Below are 20,465 nucleotides of genomic sequence, written 5' to 3'. Positions count from 1 at the left end.
CCTTGCTTCTCTGTAATCCCTGACTACACCGTGGTGACCAAGTATCTATCTAACCTACTCTTGAAAGCTTCCAAGGATGGAGCTTCCACAAATTCACTAGGTAACCTGTTCAAGTGCTGGACCAAGTCCATAGTCAAAGTTCCTAACCTCCAACTTAAAGTTGCCCCTGCTGCAGCTTGAGGCCATTGTTCCAATCCAGTCCACCATAACCAAAGAGAAAAGTCCATCTCCATCCCGGTATTTGAAAACTGTTATCAAGTCCCCACTCAGTCTTACCTGTTCCAGTATAAATAACTCTAGTTCTTCCAGCTTTTCCCCATAAGTCTTGCCTCTGAGACCCCTAATCGTTTTTGTTACCTTGCACTGGACTCTTTCCAAACTGTCCACATCTTTCTTAAAGTGTGGGGCCCAAAACTTTACACAGTACTCCTGGTGAGGCTGAATACAGGGAAAGAACCACTTCCTCTGATTTGCAAGCAATGGTCCTGCTAATACAACCCAGTATGCTTTTGGCTTTTCTTGCAAAAGAGCACACTGTTGGCTCGTATTCCGTTTATGGTCCACTGTAGCCCTCAGGTCCTTCTCTGCAGTACTGCAGCCTGACCAACCATTTTCCAGTGTAGCAGAACAGCTCCAAGGGTGGCCATGGAGCCCCCTGGTGGCCAAAATAGCTCTGCCCTACTTTGGCCCCTCCCCCTTTTCTGCCTCTCTTGCCACACCTGGATAGATATATCATAGTACTTAGGGAAGCTACCCCAGGGTCCTAGAGTGAGCCTTAGTTTACCTCCCTCTGTTTTAACCAGTTCTATTTGTGCATTGCTAGGACTAGTCTTGCCTTAGGGCATGTAATCATGGCCCTTCTAGCCCCTATTCATGCCTTAAGGTAAAAATTGCCTTAGGGGCCTTCAGCCACCACCTCACAGATCTTTCTCTCTCTAAATCTATGTCTTTTGGGGATCCTACTCCCTCCAGGCATTCATCCTTGCCTGTTTCCAAAACCAGCTGCCTTTGGGGGCTCCAAGCCCTTCAAACACTCATTCTTCACCTGTCTCCTACAGGCAGCCTTTCAGGGCTCCAACCCATCCAGGCACTCATCTCTGCACTGGTCCCCCTGGCCCTGCCTCCATGCACTGGGACCACAGTCCCACAATGCAGGGTGTCTCACTGGCACCCACCTTAACAGCACCTTTCCTGGGGTACCTCTCACGGCCACCTCCTCCTCCCCTACAGCCACTCTGAATCTCACAGTTAGAAACTGAACTTAAACCACAAACCAATTGTTGTTTTGCTTCTTTAAACTTAAAATTCCTACCTTGGGTCTCAGCTCCCCTGCAAAACTTTACCCCTCAGAGGACTCTCTCTCAGCTCTCAGGGTAGCTTCTTTGTGGTCCAGTTTTTCATCTACCAGCTCATGTTTTCAGAGGTTCCATTCCTTGTAGCAGTCAGGGACAGACTGCCTACTGTGCCTCAGGACCTGGTTTACATGCCCCAAGACAGCCACCCCTCCTGTTGCATGTTTCTTAACTCTACACAGGAGCCCCTCCTTAGCTTTATTCAGCCTGCTCCTCCTGTACTGTCCTTTACTGGTTGCAGTGCAGCTTGCCCCACAGTAGTCATCTGTAGGCCTCTGTCTTTCTGTTGCCTCTACCACTTACTGTCTGGCAGCTAGTTCTGTTCTAGCTTCCCTCCTGTGTTGCCCTTTCTCCCTCTTAGAAGGATTCTATCCCGCTACTTTGTTACACCCAGTCTGTATTTGTGCATGCAATTATTCCTTCCCAAGTGCAGGACTTCGTGCTGGTCCTTGTTTAATCTCATCTGATTAATTACATACCATGACTCCAGTCTATCCAGGTCATGTTGGATCCTAGCCCTACTCTCCAAAGTATCTGCAGCTCTACCCAATTTCAGTAACTGTCTGGCTGATTATACCATAAGTACCAGAGAGAAATCCAATCTCAATCTGAAGACATCAATACAAGAAGAACTAACTTCTCCTGGGTTTTTGGTTATAGCTGTGTTGGTCTAAGGACCAACACAGCTGGTAGGCAGGCCAGTTTTTTTGGGTAGATGTGTATCTTTTATCAAACCAACTGATTAGTTGGAAAAAAGTGCTTTGTGCCTGAAGCTTGCAATCACCCTTCCTCAGGCATGGGGAGTCTCCGCTGTTCTGAGATCTCCAAGGAATGAAAGCAGCTAAAAGTGTGACAGGATGTTGTAAGAATGTAAAAGAAGGGTGATTGCACCTGAAAGTTTTGCAAAGCACTTGCCAACAACTCAGTTGGTTTAATAGAAGATATCACATCTACCCAAAGAACCTGGCCTGCCTAACTTCATCTGGCAGTTTTCCCCCCAAATGACTCATCTCCCTTAGTACTGTATCAAATTGAAATCTGCCTGACTTCAGCTTGCCATCCTGGGCTCTCGTTATGGCTTTCCTCCAGTAGGTTAAAGCTTTCCTCAACTAAGCAACCACGATATTCTCCCTGCAAAGGTACTTCGATGCTGCGATTAAGTCACCTCTCCGCTTTCTTTTGATTAACTAAAGAGACTGAGCAAACTGATATTTCAGCTGGGCTGCAAGAAGGCAGGACAGATCTGCTAAATACATGAGCATCACATGATATGTGTTACTTAGCAGCTCTGAATGAGAGAAACATGACAGCTTGTGAAAAATACTAATTCAGTTCTACAGTCACTCCCTAAAGTCGATGCAATTCAATGAAGTCAACAGGAGGTTCCTTATTGCTGTTCCTTTTTCCTTACTGTTCTTTATTGTTGTTTCAGACTTGCTTAGCTGTGAACGATAAATCTCCATTAAATCAATTTATATTTTAAACTACTTAAAATATTAAGCAGTTGGGGGGACAGGGGTTGTCTCTGCGCAGTGATCAGCAGAATGAAGTCTTCTTCCACAGGTAGAGCTTCTATACACTTCTGTGGTACTAACAACTGAAACAAATCAATCTGCTCATTTAGTAGGTTATTCTTAGCAATTTCTGCCTGCATATATTTAAATAAATAACATGGTTTTGTATTATGAAGTGGAGGATAATTTTTTTTAAAAATATTTGTTGATGAACCTAAGTGTAGGTGACTGGAGAATCTGATCCAACCCAAATCGTAGAGAATATTTTAGAAGGACAGTTAATCCAAAACTGGGGTGTGGAAATGATCTCAACTAATGTGCTAAAGGTGAATCAATTTCAAAGGCAAAACAAAAAAGAATCCTGATGTTACACATTATTGATCTCTGCTACAGGAGACCCACATTTCAAAGGAAAGGTATCTACTGAGAAATCCCATTTAGAGATGTGACATTTCACCACTAAACATTTGGTATTAGGTAGGGTAGAGATGCACAATACAGACTCACTAAAATCAGAGATGCATAAGCTTGTGTGAGCCCAAGCTCACTTCATCAGATGCTGATATGATCACTTCATCACAACAGTGTACTAATGAAGTACACTTGGGCTCATACAGGCTTATGCAACTCTGATTTAGTCTATAAGATTCATCCTTACCCTGCCTTCTGCCTGACTTCAGACTACCTCTTCCTGTTCATTTGGCGTTAGGTATTGAAGGGCGCTTATACACATGAGGGGGTTTAGTTCCCCTAACTTGAAACAGTGGGTCACAAAAACCCACAAATTAAAAACCCATTGTTGCAATTTAGGGGCTTCCATCACTGTGATGGAAGTGATGGCCTGCCATCAGCTAATTCTCCCCACCCCTGGTACCATGAGCAGACTCTGCGTGGGGGGGGGGGGGGAAACAAACAATAAGGGACCCAATCCTTTACTCCTCCCCCCCCCCCGAGCCTGCCTGCCTCTTGTACAACAGGCAGATGAGCTGAAGGGGGCCCCAGACGTTTCTTCCATAGCAACAGCAACCCCTGAGCAGCACCCACCTGTTAGAAGCCCTCCCAGGCAGCACTGGGGGGCACCGATCCCATGGAGGGAAGGTCTGGGGGTCCCTGCAGCTCAGAGGCCACCGGCAGCTTGCCCCCTTGGCCATGGGAGAGGCAGGCAGGCTCCATGAGGGAAAAAAGATTCACCCCTCCCCCCACCACCTGACAGAGCCTGTCTGCACAAGCCACCGCCAGGCCACGCAGCCCCTTGGCTGTGGAGGGGAACTGATGCTTCCATCTGTAGTGGCAGCACCCATGAGGGCCACCTGGGCAGGGTGCTAGCTGGGCAGGTGCCAGCTTGCAGGCAGCAGCCAGCCTGATCCAACAGTGCATGGGGTACTGGAAGCCTAGGCATCCTTGGGGAAGCTCAGGGAAGCTTGGGCTTGCCGGGTTTCGAGCACCCCTTACACTGTTCCTGCGCACTTCCTGCCACCACCCAGATTGGGCTGGCTTGCCTCTGGGGCAGTATGGGAAGGTGGCAGGAGGACGTCTGGGCATGCTGGTGGCCAGAGAAGGCAGTGGACATGGTGCACAGGGCATTGGAAACCTGCCAAGCCCAAGCTTCCATGAGCCTGATCGGGCTTCCGGCACCCCGTGCACGGTCTCTGCTGCCTTCTCCAGTCACCAGACATGTACACGTGCACAATTTTTGTTTTTTAAAATCCACAATGGGATTCTAGTATGCAAGCAGGCATTCTAGTCTTTTAAAGCCATCTGCTTCAGCTTTCCTGTAATCCATCTCCAATGCATTTGTAGTCTAATTGCTTCTAACGCAGGGGCAGGCAAAAGTCCAGCCTGCAGGCCATGCGAAATCCCAGCCTCGGAGCAGTTCTCTACCCAGCCCCCTACCCTGCCAGAGCTGCTTGACCCGGTGTCCATGGAAACCCTGGCCTCCTGCTATTACAGCCCTGCTGCTTCTGGGGTCTCTATGGAAACTGGCCATAGCAACATGGACAGGGGATGCCGGGAAATGAAGTCCAACCGCTGGCTGAATCTGCCATTTTATCCAGGACTGTTCTAATGATTACTACCTTCCTCTTTTGTCCTTCCCTAGCAGTCTCACTTCTAGTCCTGAATACCTTGATTCTTTTTTCTTTTTTTTTTTTGTGGGGGGGAGAGTCAATCTAGCCTTTTTAGCAATAAGATGTTTGACTGCATAATAATCTTCTGGGGGAAGTAGTAGCTTCATTGTTTGAGTCAGTTTAATAGCGGAAAATATTATTTCTTTAGGACTGACAATGTGCTGAAAGTCCTTTCTTCAGGGTTTGCAATCTGAACCAGTTAGACAAAGTAAATAATACACTGGGGAGTCCAGAGGGGCACCAATCACTTCAGTTTGTTTGCTTTTGGGTTGGTGGGGGGATTGGTTTGGTTTGTTCTATTTGGTTTTGTTTTGTTGCTACATGACAAACTGGTTTGAAAAAGTAAAAAAAAAAAAATAGGTACAAACAACTTTTTGTCCTGCTTTCAGAAATACAGCTTCCTAAATGTTCAGTTTAGTAAAAACTGGACGTACTAGGCAAGGTTCTCAGTTGGTGCAAATTAGCCTAACTTTAGTACAGTCAATAGTCCTAGGCAGATCTATAGTAGCATATTTTGGCTAGTAATAGTCTCTGGTGTATTCTTTTTCAAGCACAGATACCGTTACTGACATTCTTTTAGAACTCTCTCATATGCAATATCATCCTATATACCCGAATCCTATGTATGTGATTTTTTTCCAGTTTAATTATCCAAAGTCAACATGCAGCTCAAAAAAAAAAAAAAAAAAAAAGATGAGGGCAAACACTCTCCCCCCGCCTTAAAAATAATTTTTAAAATATTTAACTCTGTTCTGTCCTTTCACGTTCTCTGGGAAAAAATCTGCTTTGCAAAATGTTAGGTGTTTGGTGGCTCTTACATTTGTTTACATCCATGATCTGCTGTAATAGTTAACTAAATTACCATTTAGCATTCAATAGCTTTTCTGTTCTTACCATATCACTAGCTCCTCATTAACATAAATTTCTGTTTCCAAGCAATAGTGCAGTTTCAGTGCCATATTTGATAAAATTCTGCTATAAATATTTAAAACAGAATGATCAATCCCATTTTAATACAGAGTAATATCTCTGACTTAACTGTGGGGCACTTTTTTGGAACAGAAACATCAGTGTTTGGTACAGAAATGACAACCTTTCTTGGAAAAAAAATCCAGAAATTTGTAAAGAATGAAAAGAAAACAAAATGTTTACAGGTGAATCTAGCAGCAAGAAGTAAATTGCTTTAATGTGGGTGTGCATTTGCTTATAAAATACGTAATTGCCTTTGAGTCAGAACGCTGTGTTAGTTTGTATGAATTATGCTGACATTCAGTGGCATCATCAATGATTTGATCTGGCAGTGAACATTGACCTTGCATATCATCTTACTTTAAAAAGAAAACAAATATTAACTTTTAACAATTGTGAAGAATTTGTCAGGTTACTGGGATTTTAACTATGTAAGGCATTCTTACAGTACAAAGTATTCATTAAAGAATGTTGAAAGCTCAAGCAGGAAGCTTTTTTTAAAAAAACCCAAAACAAAATTTAACAAAACCCCAAACAAGCCCTAAATGTACTCAAGTCTAACCAGATCTCTGTTACTAAAATTTGGCACTTAAAGCACATGTGAAAGTGGTCTGGGGATGGGGGGAGGGGTGGGGAAGGGGTTCTTTAAATTACAGCGGCTCAGAGAGCTGCATAATTAAAGCACCCACAGCTTCTTGTGTATCAGCTTCAGAGGCAGGGTACTTTAATTAAAGCTCAGAAGAGCTTTAGTTAAAGTGCTGCCACCACCATTTTAAAAGCACGGGGATGCTGACACTGACACAAGGTACAGAAGCAAGCTGTAGCATGGCAATTAGCACACTCCAGCAGACTTGATTAATTGAGCGTGCTCTGATACACTTCAATTAACATACATTGGAGCAGCCTCCCCGCACGTGTACAGGCACCCAGTCTTGCAAAGAGAACTGTATAGGAAGATCCTTGCATCCACATGGAAATTCAGTGTTGTCATTAGACTCTACACACATGGAAGCAGGCTGCCTATGGAGTTTTCCTGGTAGGACTGGGCATATAGCAATCACTAAGGATATTCTTGAAAAATATTATTTATTCTTTATTCTTATAAAAGTTTAGGGTTTTTTAAACAGCAGAGACACATGATTGGTTTAGTAATCTGAACAAAAAGACTAGGGCACAGGAACTTCCAACTGCTAATCTTAGCACTGACATAGATGCCCTCTTCGGTTTGACAAATCTGAAAAAGATGACCTACAATTTTTTTTTTTAATGTGCATTGGAAAGTTTTCCCTCTTTATTGATGTACAAAAATCAGCCTAATACAATTTCTTTTTCCTGTTCATATTGTTACCTTAGAAATGTCATGGGAACTGTGAAATCAACACATTTTTGTAGATGTTTGGTAACACTTCCACAAAAGTGCTCAGAGACTACTTCCAAGGAGCAGACAGAAGTGCCAATTTTCACCCAATTTGGCTCCTGAAAGAGCTCTACAGAGGTGACCAAACACAAGTGCATGACTGCAGAGAATTTTAAAAGGGCCCAATTCCACAATAATCTGATCTCTCATTACATATAGTTCAGATAGCTTCAGAGTAGAGTGACTTCAGTAACTTCTGTCTGCCTGTGCTGGGACAGGGCTGGGCTGACAACTCAGCTCTGCTCTTGGTGCTGCTTTCAGAGTAGGAGGAGGGAAAGGGAGTTCATTCTGGGGATTGCCCAGCCAGCATTGGAGGATGGGTTGGGTAGATCGGAGCCCCTCTGAGGTGGCAGGGATCCAATCCACCTCCCTTCCCCCCCCACTCCAGCATGGGTGGGCAACCCCCAAAATAGACTCCCTCTGCTCCCTTTCCCCACTCCCATTTTGAAAACAGCACTGGGGCTGGGAGGGGGAAAAGAGTGGGACTAGGGGCGAGCAGCTGCAGAATCGCAGTCACTCTAAACAGCAGCCCAGCCAAACATCTGTTGGGCCCAGGGAATTGTTATAACTTATGGCACTTCCTCTAAAGGACCATGAGTTACAACGGGGAGCTGCTCCGCTGTCTATACCTCCAGATTTCTGTTTCTCTCTTATAAGTTTGCCTTTCTACCTGTTGCCTTTCATTCAGATGGATTCCAAAGTGCTTCTCAAATGATATTTTAGTGAACAAAGTATTTTTTTTTTAATAAATACATAATTTTGCCCAGCACTGAGAGATGCTTAATAATGAACATGGAGGACCTTATTTTTGCAAGTGAAGAATATTGTAACAACAGTTAGATGTTAACTGGACAAAATTAAACTACGCAAGTTAGAACTTGGCTAGGTCCCTGAAATTATAATTTTTAAAAGGCACCATAGGTTTTTCAGGTATGGGGTCAGAATCTCATTTTTTGATTCAGCTGAAGTATTTTGCTATGGGATTAATGCATACAATTGTGAGCAATTATTTCCAGTGTACATACTTTATTTCAGGTAAGCTTCCAACTGCAGGACAACACCAAATAGCATATTGCACCATATTACATTATAGTACAAATCATATGGGAAACTGTTTATGCTCCCAGGTCCATAAAATGCAGTGAGCGATACAGTGGCTGTCCTGACTACAGTGAATTTATATTCCACAGCTTTGGTTCTTGTGTTGCCACTTTGATTCAACTAGTTAATTTTAATTAATAATCTGTGATCCCTCCCAATAGTCACAGCTTTGTTCATTAGATGATGACTGAAAGTAGGAGAATACAGCAGACACCCCTATGGTCTCATAGGTTGACCTATCAATTATCAATTGAGAGTAAATGGACTTCAATTTGACTTTAGTAGGGCACTAATACATGCTAAACTTGTTAAACTGAAACAGATTGCCTCCTGAAGCTCGTCTAGATAAAGATTGTATTTTTAAAGTATGTTAACTAAATTGTTTTAACTGATACATTATAGTCTTCATTTCTGCCAGCTAATGCATGTATATATTATGCTCTGTCTATACTAAGATTTTAATCAAACATTATATAACACTTTCTAACCTTCTCTAGACAAACCCCAGGTTTCAACTCAACCAGTTTAACATGTATTAACTCCATACTGCCTTGGCTTTTGGAAAGTATTAGTTACGGCCTTTTAAAAACAAGCCTTTTAACCCTAATCACATTAAACCCAAAGGTAGCTTTATCTAGGAGTGATAGAAACTGACAATCCTAGCTAAAAAGGAGGGAACTTTTTACCACTCAATTTTCCTCTCACTCAAACTCACACCCCCATGGAGTGATTAAGTAGCAAAATAATCAGCGATGACAAACTCCTACCACATAACTGATCTCAAACTCTAGTGTACTAGGCTCACTATAATTTCAGAATAAGCTGGGTGGATAGTGTTGTGAAGTATTCATACTTCATTTCTGTACCTGGTGCACATACAGCTGACAGATTAAAACATGACTGACGAATGAATGCTACTGAAACATTTAACCTTTCAGTTCCTTGTTCAGAGTCTGTGCCATGATATATTTACTCTCAGAGAAAGTCTGAACTCCACACTGCTCTCCGAGAGTCAATATACCATTACACTTTATTGACTAAAAATATAACATTTTAGATTTCTGTATTTAAATTCAAATCATGTTTAAAACACATTACACATGTGTTTAGCCCTCCCAGTGCCACAATGACTAGGTGAAAATGGAACTGTGCTTCCTGTGTCCTTTAAATCATGTCAGACAGACATATTTATATTAGTGTCACCACTGTATTCAGAGCTAGTGGAGCAGCAGGCTAGATTCTATTCTGTCTCAGGTATCATCGACAAGCCAATGTTTCAAATATCTTGATTACTAGCAAGAACATAAGAGATAGGGTCAAGTTTGACCTTCAGAACCCATGTTGAATATGTAGAACTGTTCATTAGAAATACTTTTTATTAACCTGTAAACTGAACAATTGTGTTAGGAAACTATGGATTCAGAGAGGTTTTGTTTATTCTGTGTCATTTTAGTGTCACTTTTTTCTAATTGTAACTGCACTTCAGAAGTACCAGTCATGAGTCACAACTGCAAAATTGTTCTGCTACAAATCCACGCACTCCTTTTGCAGCTCTGCCATGTCCCTAGCCAAGCAGCACTACTTCTGCTGAACCTCTAATTCATAGTCCTGGCCACCTTTTTGCTCATCCATTCCTTACTCCCCCACCCCCATCGTCCTTTTCTTTTTCCCCCATAAACTTTACTTTTTCATCTGCTTTCAACCTCTAATCCTACCACTTGCCCTAGTGACATCTTGCCTCATTTCCTGACTTCCCTTTCCTGTGTCTGATACCCTCCCTCATTTCTCTTTCACTTCTGTCTCTCCTCAGACTCATTCCTCTCTTCATACCGCATGCCTTCCTCTTGACCCCACTTGATTGGCTCTTTCCCTCTTTAAACATGCTTTCTAAAGCTTTATACCTTGCATACTTAGGTGTCTGCTCTTTATCCTCCGGTGAAACGGCTCTCACTGGGCACATCTATGCATGCAATTAGTGCAGCTGAATAAACTCTGGCACAGTCTGTACCAGAGTTTATTGCTCGTGGGCACAGGTTTTACACATGCGCTCAGGACCACAACACATTGAGCTAGGGCAGTGCAGCCCTGGCTGGCAGAAGGCCCTGTGGGCAGCCTGCCAACCCAGAGCTGCTGTGTCCCAACTCAATGTGCTGCAGAGGGGTTGGCTGAGGGACAAGGGTGCTACAGTGCAGAGCTAGCAGGCAGCCCCCACACTGTAGCACCCTTTTGCCCCAGCCAGCCCCAGTCACTGTCTACATGTGTACTGTGATGCACTAGACTTTGCCATATGATAGTATGTGCGTCAGGCCATACTATTCTATGGCAGAGTTAATTAGTTTAGTACAGCCTTATAGTGCTGCATATGTAGATGGTGATTTTTTACTGCAGAGCTAATTAGTCAACCCTGCAGTAAAGCGCACATGTAGATACCTCCACTGAGTATAATGAGTCATGATTTCTTCCTGAGCTGTTCTTGAGGCTCACATTCCAGCTTTAGCCATATCAACCTGTCTTCAGTCATCGACCATGCCCTTCTGGAAATCTTGTCTCCCTTTAGTTTTTTACTCTTCTGGTTTATCTCCTCCTTCTCTTTCAACATTTAGTTTAGAGGATGTTCCATTCCCTTCTTCCCAGCCTCATTGAGGGTTTGAGGCCAAAGTTCAAGAGCTCCACTTCTTTTAACTCTATTGAATGAGAGCATCGAAAACTGGGGCAAAGATAATGTAGTTTGAAGTATTAACATAACGCTAATGACTCTTATTCATCTTTCCACTTCAGATCTCCCTCATTTCTTCCAAACTAAACATTCATCCTACATTTTTTCCAGTGATCACCTTAAGTTTCCCCTTCAAAACCCACTTTTTCCCATTTTTTCAGTCACCCTGCACAACAACAACACCCTTCCTGCCACACAGGCTCATAATCTGGTGCTGTCTTTAACCAAGCCCTACCTGGATTTATACTTTTAACATGAAGACTCCATATAAATCTGGCCAATTCATCCTAAGGATCTCCAAGATATAGCATTTTTGGCTTAGTCCAAATCCTCTATATAGTACATCTTAAGTACTCCAACTTTTTCCTCTCTCTTCTTGAAAAGTCTGTTTTACTTCCCAGCCTTAAATACATTCAAAACACTGCTGCAAAAGATACTTTTCTTTATCAGTGTTTCAGCAAGGTGACATCTGTTTGCTGGTTATGTATGGCATAATGCCATACATACAAACCTTAATTATTTTCTCCTTCATGGCATAAGCCTGTCAATTTTACACTTCAGTAGACGCTACCCATTATTGTTCGTTAGTCACATGTACAAATCAGGGTTTTTTTAAACAGTACAGTGATGAACACTGTGTGGATCTGATCCATGAGTGTGGCCTGTAAGAACCAGTGCAATAAAAATATTAACCAAAAAAATGATATAACATAAAAATGTGCCATGCATTTAAAGACACATTGTATGGCATATTTTGGATATGGTAATATGCTGGGGTGGGGGGTTTCTAAATAGGGAACATATAGATAGCACTTTTTCTACATAACCCTATGAATTACTGTCCTTCAAATATTAAGTTATTAAAATGTCTTCAATAATAAAAGTTAAATATCACAGCACTAGATATTCTGGTTACTTTATATACAAAATAAATAATTAAATATCATAAGATAGAAACCTTGTGAAATGTTATAAAACATAAGAGCATTTTCTGCTGTGATTTTTTAGATGTGGACAGAAAATATTTTTTAAAAGGAATAAAACCAACTGTCCAAATTAACTGACTATATGTACTCCAATATCACATGGAGAGAAAATCTTGCTTAATCTGTTAATGTACTTTTACAAATTAAAAGCCAACCTTTTTATATGAGATCTTAGATAAGAATTTGCTAGCTCTTCTCCTAGACTGCAATGGAGTCCAGTGAGACTTTTGCAAAATGTTTGTAGATACCAACAAAAAGAACTCTCTGTAATCAACTTCCTTAAGTAGGTTATCTAATTGTACCAGCCTCATTTTGTGACTTATTTAAATACTCTACTGGGAAATCCCAGATATTTTAAGAACCAGCAGTGTCAAGAAGAAAAAACAACTTATAGGCCAAAGAACTACATCACAGAGTTGCATCACTTCAGACAATGGAAGAGAGAGAGAGTTTGGATTGCTACAGTACATAGCATAATTTCTCACTAACAACCTATTCCATAAACCTTATAAAATTAAGGTTGCATACACACTGCTATTTATTGAGAAGGATTATGATATGCCCTAAAATTAGTTTTTAAAAATATGCTGCAGACCAAAATAAACAGAAACATTGGATACGTCAGTGAAATCAGGGTTTTACCCACAGTATTTGGAGAAAAAAAGTTGCCGCCAGCTTTCAAAATATAACATTTATAATCCTCCCCTGGATACAAATTAAGATGAGACTGATCAATTAGCTAAGATGTAAACCTTTTATACAGGCGTCACTTTTACTTTAGCACTTTGTTTGGCTACTTGATCTAGAGAGGGATAAACATGGTCAGGATGTTTTTGCAGGAATCAAGTCTTTTATAGTGGTTTGGTGGACTTCTTTTCCTCAAAAGAAGTAACATTCAGTGTTCATTTAAAACTGGTTGGGTTAAAAGAGTGGAGGAGGAATACAGCATTATTGTCACCAATTCTTCCCCCCACAGATGCACGTTTTTTTCTGTAAACATATAATCAGTATATATAATGTAACAATTCATGACTTCCTACATGGGTGTTGAGAGTATTTGGTAGTGTGGCTAGGGACAGAAGTTACACACAAACTGGTTTAAGTGACTATGAAACCAGTTAAAATCTGTAACAGAAGTTCAGTGCACTTAAACCATTTTCGACATGCCCGAAACTGGTTTAAGATAAACCTGGATGGATGTAGTATCAGACTTAACTGATTTAGATCAAACCAAATTACAGAACATTTGTCCCAGATCCCTTCCTCGTTCAAGTTAACTCATGGTCCCCCAGCATCCCAAGATGCTTTACAGCCCTAGGCTAGGCTGGGCTGGGCTGGGCTGGGCTATCTGCTCCGGCCAAGCAGGGTTGGCCCCACCCCTCTGCTCCCTAACAATAACAATGACACTGCTTCGGCTAGCTGAGAGAGGGGTGGGACTGGGGGAACCCAGGTCCACCCCCAGTTCAGGGGTGCCTGGGGGAAGGGGAAGCAGCAGCCCCTCACAGGCTCTTCCCCATTTACAGAACAGAGGGTGTGGCCAGGCCCCAGGCAGGGCCAGCACGCTACGGGGAGGCGGTTTATACCCATTCCCTGGCCCACGTGCAACGGCAGCCCAGGTTGGCCAGGGGAGGGGTCAAACATCCCCTGCCAGGCTTTCCCCCACTGCCTGCTAAGGGGTGGGGGGCAGATATGGCCAGGCCCAGCCCCACTGAAGCAGGGAGGGAGGGGGGTTTAAACCCCCTCCATGGCCCACAGAGGACCCCACCCAGCTGCCTGGGGAAAGGTAGCCCCTGCCCTTTTGTCCTCCCTTCCCTGGCTCCTTGCTTCCTGCACAGGACCACATCTGGGGTCTGCCTGGGAAGGATAGTGGGGAAAACCCTTATCAGGCTTTTGCCCCCATTCCCGGCTCCCTGCTTAAAGTAGAGAGCATGGCCATGCCCTGGCCCATGCCTTGGCACACTGAGATGGGAGTGGAGGGGGGTTTAAACCCCCTCTCTGGCCTGAATGGGACCCCAGCCTAGGTCTGCCTAGGAGTCGGGGTGGGAGGGGGAAAGGGAGGGCAGCGACTGCCAGGCTTGTCCTCACTTGAGCAAAAAGCAGCAGAGGACAGGCAGGTCATGCAGGGGATTTAAACCCCCATCCCCTCGGGCCTTAGCGTGCCAGCCCTGGGCTAGGTTGTGGTCATGTGGTGAGGAACAGAGCCAAGCCTGACAGGAGCTGCACCCCCTACTGGCAGACCCCAGCTGGGGTCCTGTTTGGGCCAGGGAGGGAGTTTAACCACCTTTCCCCCCTGTCCCAGGGTGCTGGCCCCAGGTCAAGCCCTGGCCACGCACTCCACTCTCCACTTGAGTGGTGTGGGGGCAAAACCCTAGCAGGGGCTGCCCCCTCCCCCTCAAAGGAGGGGGGAGGGCAGAAGACTAGCAGGGCTGCCCCACCCACCCCCAGGCAGCCCCCAGCTGGGGTCTCATGCAGGCCAGGGAGGTTTAAAACCTGCCTTACTCAAGTGTCTCAGCATGCCAATTCCAGGCTGAGAGCAGGGGGCATGGCAACGCTTCTACTTGAGCGGAAAGCAGGGCGGTGGGCAAAGAAGGCAATAACTTGGCAGAGATAGCCCCCCCAGACTGACCTGGGCTGGGGTCCTATACTGGCCAGGAAGGGGGCTTAAACCCCACTCCCCTCTCCTCAGCATGCCAGCCCTAGGCAGGGAGCAGACGGACAAAAGCCTGGTAGGGACTGCCCCTCCGCCTCAAGCAGGGAGCTGTTTGCTTAATGCTTTGAAGCTAAAGAGCCATATCACCACTAAGCATGACTGTTTTAACTCCTATAGATCCTGTGCTAGAAAGAAACCCAACTGCAACCCACCTTATGCATGTTCATAAACAAAAAAACTTTAGCTGTTTTATGTTCAGTAATGGATAAAAAGCAGCTCATTAGATGCTTAGGGGGGAAAAAGCGGAGTCCCTCTCAATTTACTCCCTATGTTAAAACATTGGGCTTTAAAACTTGCATCTAGTTTTAAAGACATGAACTCTTTAAGTAAATTAGATGCCACAGACTTCTGTTGCAGTTGGAATAACTGGACTTTGGCATGGAAAGGTAAAACATGGATAAAGTGAAACAGTGATAAAGAAAAATGCTATTTTAAATGACAAGAAAGAACTATAGCGTTTAAAAATAAATGATCAGAAATCTTTTGAAGTATTTCAATCTTTGTTCTTTGTAAGGGCTCTGAAAACCTCCTGGCATGATGCGTTTTAATAAAATAACAAAGCTGTTTTCTGTTTTCATTAGCAAATACTTTATTTTCAAAGTGGCATTGCCTACTTTATACATCTCTGATGGTGCTTGTCAATATAGCAGTTCTGCTGGTGAAAGAGTAAAAAGATGAATAATTCATATGCTAGAAGTTACGCATTTGGGTTTTTCATCTAGATTCTTTTTTTTCCTTCACAACATATCTGATTTTAAATCTCTCTACTGATAAAATAAAAAGCATTCCTACTTCAATACACATAATCCACCAAATAATTCTTCTGATTTCCAAAAGGGATGTCATAAACATGCTAGATTTTTGGTTGTAGCCAAAAACCCAGCATGTAATAATACAAATATTATAAACATACTATTTACACACACTGTACTCTCCATTTTGCAATACTTCAGCTTTTAAAAATCCATCCATATGGAAAGTACTTCAGTTCAGTATTTGAAGTAAGAAAAAAAGAAAAATAATTTAAAATGTATGGCAACTTTACTATACTTGGTGGTCATCATCCAAGAAAGAATAGCAAAATTATCATTCGCACCATATATGAGAGAGGGAGTGTGTCACAAACACACAGATACATAGCTATAAAATACATTATCATTTATTATTTTTATAATTCTTAGCCCTAAACTTCCACAAATGATAAGTTACCTAAACTTCTGTTGTAGCAACATAAAAATTGTTTCAAATAAGGCACTCACCAAAAGACTGAATGCAGGCTTCAAGAAGGTCTTCTAGGCTGGCCTCTTTGGCTAAGTGTCCCAAAGGCATTATTATTTTGAATTCAGTGGATTGGGTAAGATTTGAATAGTTGGCACAATGACTGATCTGCTTCAGCTCAAATGCTGATTTAGGGGCAGTGCTGCATCCTTGTGCAGGTTTTCTAGAAGACAGAGAAATATGCAAGTGAGAACAAGGAAAGCAAGGTAGTGGCAAATTTCACACAGGGCTCCACTGCAGATTACAAAAAGGAGGAGAGATTTAAAAGGCAACCAGCTCCCAGGAGTTGAGTTGGTGAAAGACAACCCTCCCACCTGGCAAATGCACCAAAGGGACCTCTCTTCCTAGTTATATTCCCATATAAGTATGCATTTTACAGTATATGGTTAGAGCTGTTTTTTCTGGGGGGTTTTTTAATCTTTCTCCTGTAATCTCAATACAAGCATATCAACTCCAAAGCAGAGCAACAAGGATTCAGATAATTCAGTAGATCTCTAAATTGAACAATATATATAGCTATGTAAAATTGGGAAAGTGTCCTGGTACTGATTACCTAATATGAAGTTATGTGCAGACAACGGTAACACAAGGATCAGAATTCAATCCATAGTTAAATCTTATATAAGACAGATTTTTTAAATTAATTTTAGTTGAGCTAATGCACAACTGAAATATCAGGGTCTCATACAGAGTATCTATAATGTTTTGTAGCTAATGAAATGTTTCGTTGCTACTCTATAACTGTTACCATAACTGTCTGCTAGTTTCTTCTAAATTGCTAATAACTGTTTAAGTGGTTGATTAATAACTTTAATTAGTTAAATTTTTATAACCAATATGGCCTGACAAGGGTGTTTGTGCCTGAAAGCTTGTTAAGAAGAATTTTTCCAACTATTCAAGTTGGTCTAATAAAAGATACCGGATTTACCCAAAGAACTTTTTCTGCCAGTAATCACACATCATTACGCAAGCTACACACATATCATTATGCAAGTACTTTTCTTTTTTTTCCCTCCACATGTCTAAATTCATACCTAACTTTGGTACATGCAAAAGACTTCTGTATTTACAGAAATAGTACTTAAATCTGTTTATATTTTTTGCATATATCATTATAAATTGACATGTTATTATAAGATTCAGTAGGCAGAAAATCATAGGCATGAAAAAAAAAAGTGTGCTGAAAAATGTTCATTGGTAAAACAACAGGCACTGTTCTAGCACCTGTTTTGAAGCCCTTTGAAAATATGGTTTTATAGTTCACACAGGGGCAGTGATTATTGAAACTTGCAACAGAACTGGGGCCTGTTTTGAGGGAAGTAAGTTGCAACCAAAAAGAAAATCTTCCTAAACAAATTGCTGACATACAGGTCTTTTGAAGCAAACCTTTTAAAAACAGAACACTCTGTGGAGTGAATTTTGAGAGAAAAGGAACAAAACTTAGCAAAATAAGGTGAAGTATAGATGTCCTTTTAGAACCAATTCTAGCCTTGAATGAAGTCAGCACCAGTGGAAACTCTTTGAGGTAATTATATATGTAGTTACACTTGTAGAATAGGGTGCAACCATTTTACTCTTTCAAAATGCCTTTTAATAATCAAGGCAGACAACATTCTTTGGGTAGGTATGATATCTTATTAGACCAACTAAATAGTTGGAAAAATTGTTCCTTGCAAGCTTTTGGGCACAAACACCTGACTCTCCCTATGCCTGAGGAAGGGCGTTGGTGCCCAAAACCTTGCAAAGAACAATTTTTCCAGCTATTAAGTTGATCTAATAAAAGATATCACAAATTCCTCCAAAACCCTTGTCTGCCTATGTCCTTAGACCACCACAGCTACAACCAGCCAGCACCCCCTTTTAATATTCAAGCGCTTTACAAGCAAGGATTACTGAAGCAGAGTAAAAATGTACGCCGGGTGCAACGTACTGCACGTACACTACTACAGGGTGGTCATCCCACAGCTGGGAGTTTGTGTCAGCACCCAGGCTCCCGCAGACCATCCACAGCCGCTTTCTTAGTCTGACCCAAAAACTTGCCAAGAAGAACTGGTCCAACCTGAGGAGTTGGGACTAATAAAAGAGAGCAGATTTACCCGAAGAGCCTTGCCTGCTTACGTCCTTAGAGCACCACAGCTACCACCTCCATTTAAGTCATGCCTGGCTCCAGGTTTATGCCCCGGGGGCTCTGGGCAGTTATGCATCCCTAATGCAGAGAGACGAGCTCCAGGTGAGCTTGAGGCCTTGTGAAGCTCGGGGCGCGGGCTCGTGTGGACGGTGCAGGTGCAGGTGCAGGTGCAGAAGGGGGGTCCCACGCGTGAAGGACCCGCTTGCCTCTCTCTCGCGCGCGCTTCCTATCCCCTGCTCTTCCCAACCGCCCCCCGGGCTCCCTCTGGCAGCGGCCGGCCACGCCCCCCGCGCTGCTGCAGCCCGCCCGGGGCGGCCCCGGGTTGGCGCCGCGCCCCCGACCCCGGCCGCGGGGGCCCCGAAGACAAAGGCGCCCGTGGGGACTCCGGCCCCTAGCGGGGAGGACGCGCAAACTTACGGGCTTCCCTGCTGCCTCCTAAGGTGCCCATGCCGGCGCCCGCCCGCGCCCCGGTGCCCGGCGGGCTGGGCCGGGCTGGCCCCGCGGGCGGCTGCGGAGCGGCGCGGAGCCCCGCATGTCCCCCTGGCCCTGCTGCCGCTCGCTCGAGGCTGCGGAGGAGCGGGGCGGCCGCGGCGAGAGACGCCCGTGACGAGCGGAGGCGAAGATCTTATCGGCAGGAGGAAGTAGCGAGCCCCGGGGCCGCTCTTCTCTGAAGCCGCGCGCTTTACCAGGTAGCGAGGCGCGCCCCGCTGCGCGCAGCTGCTCCCTCGTCCGCCCGCGCCGAGATGCTTTCCCTTTTGGGGGGGTCAATCCCACCGGCGGGGCGTGTTTCTTTTTCGTTAAAAGTGATCCTTTTGCAGCTCCATTTGTTTTAAACACGCTTGTTTCAGGCCAGCACGCGGTGGTCGTACTGACAAGATCCCAAACGCTTCAAGGAGACAAACAAACAAACAAAAAGGAATCAACGCTGGTGACAGAGCCTTTTATTAGACCAACCAGATATTTGCAACAACAACAAAAAAAGGCTTTATTTGCAAGCTTGCGGGCACAGGCACCCTTCGTGGGTCATAGGGGATGGCAAAGATTGTAAAAGTTCTCCCAGGTAGGAATGAAAATTCATATTACAAGGCAAAAAAGAAAACAGTAATCCCCCCACCCCCCTACTCCAAAAAAAATAATTAAAACATTCTGAGGAATAAGGGGTTTTTCTGGGAAGAAAAGTTTCTCTCTGCCACAGCTGGACCATCCAGACCCTCTGTTACTTGGGAAACTGACTTCAGTACAGCCCTGCTGCGGGTATTCCCTGCACCTTGCTTCCATCACTGGTGACACGGGAATAAAAGCTCCTGAGCAGAGGCTTTGAGATCTGTGGATGGTGAGCCCCTCTCTGTTTACTAAGAATTGGTCCTACCTATACCTATAGAGAGAGGCTCATCTGGTGTATTTGCCAAGTGGGACGGTTGTCTTCCACCAGCTCAACGCCTGGGAGCCGACCGCCTTTTAAATCTCTCATCTTTTTTGTAATCTGTAGTGAAGCCTTGTGTGACATTTGCCACCACCTTGCTCTCCTTCTCACTCCTCTTTTTTCTTTACAATAAAGCACGTTCATGCTGCCCGCAGGAAAGTGAAACGCAAAGTAAAAAAGCAACCTTTTTTAAGAAAGGGAATGTGGAAGAAAATGCCACATGCCTGCCAGGAAATCAATGAATATCGTGGTCTTATAGAGTTGAAGTAGATGCGTCCCCTAACCCCTAGGGTAGGGGTTTTCAACCTTTTTCAAGGAGTCTACCGCTTCTGGGTATACCTCTGGCAGAGTCGGGGGCGTGTGGCGGCAGCTGGATGCAGAGCAGCGGGGCTTGCATGCGGTAGTGGTGCCAGTTGGTGGATGGCCAGGTGCAAGTTCCCTCCCTCTCCCACATCCAGCTGGCCAGGCGGCCTGCAGAGGGGAGGCACTGCCCTCGCCCCACCCCCAGCCCTGCTTCTGGGAGGCGGTGGTGTGGGGTAGTGGGTGGCAGCGCTCTGTCCCCATCTGCCCACACATCCCCTAGTCCCTTTCCAAGTACCCCTGGGGGTACATGTACTCCTGGTTGACAACCCCTACCCTAGGATACAGTCTTTTTTCTCCTGTTTTCTCTCCCAGCCAGTCTCCCAATGCCCAGACATGTGCTATAAGCATTTAGCTATTACCTACATGGTGGATAGGGACCACT

General features: G+C 44.1%; 1 protein-coding gene and 1 long non-coding RNA gene across 4 annotated transcripts in view; one reads left to right on the top strand and one right to left on the bottom strand.

The window, feature by feature from the left end:
* The window catches only part of RASGRP1 (RAS guanyl releasing protein 1), a 93,984-nt gene extending 74,969 nt beyond the window's left edge, over positions 1-19,015 (bottom strand). The window contains exons 1-3 of one of the 3 annotated variants that reach the window (XM_090033505.1): positions 18,715-18,845; positions 18,109-18,242; positions 16,151-16,332 (exon numbers count right to left, since the gene is read on the bottom strand). In XM_090033505.1, the coding sequence (XP_089889631.1) occupies positions 16,151-16,332; positions 18,109-18,173 (247 nt within the window). In that variant the 5' untranslated portion in view covers positions 18,174-18,242; positions 18,715-18,845. Of the gene's footprint in view, positions 1-16,150; positions 16,333-18,108; positions 18,243-18,265; positions 18,509-18,714 lie in introns of those variants that run through there. The other 2 variants (XM_090033508.1, XM_090033506.1) reach the window with 2 other exon arrangements.
* A 157-nt stretch (positions 19,016-19,172) lies between these two features.
* Positions 19,173-20,465, top strand: part of LOC149871933 (uncharacterized) — a 35,809-nt gene continuing 34,516 nt past the window's right edge. Inside the window, exon 1 of the long non-coding RNA XR_016440323.1 lies at positions 19,173-19,357. This is a non-coding gene — a long non-coding RNA (uncharacterized LOC149871933). The remainder of the gene's footprint in view (positions 19,358-20,465) is intronic.

This window comes from Crocodylus siamensis, chromosome 2 (genome assembly GCF_052110815.1).
Source record: "Crocodylus siamensis isolate JL-2025a chromosome 2, ASM5211081v1, whole genome shotgun sequence".
Lineage (NCBI taxonomy): Eukaryota > Metazoa > Chordata > Crocodylia > Crocodylidae > Crocodylus > Crocodylus siamensis.
The sequence above is the reverse complement of the archived record's forward strand: the minus strand, read 5'-3'. Positions and strand labels throughout refer to the sequence as shown.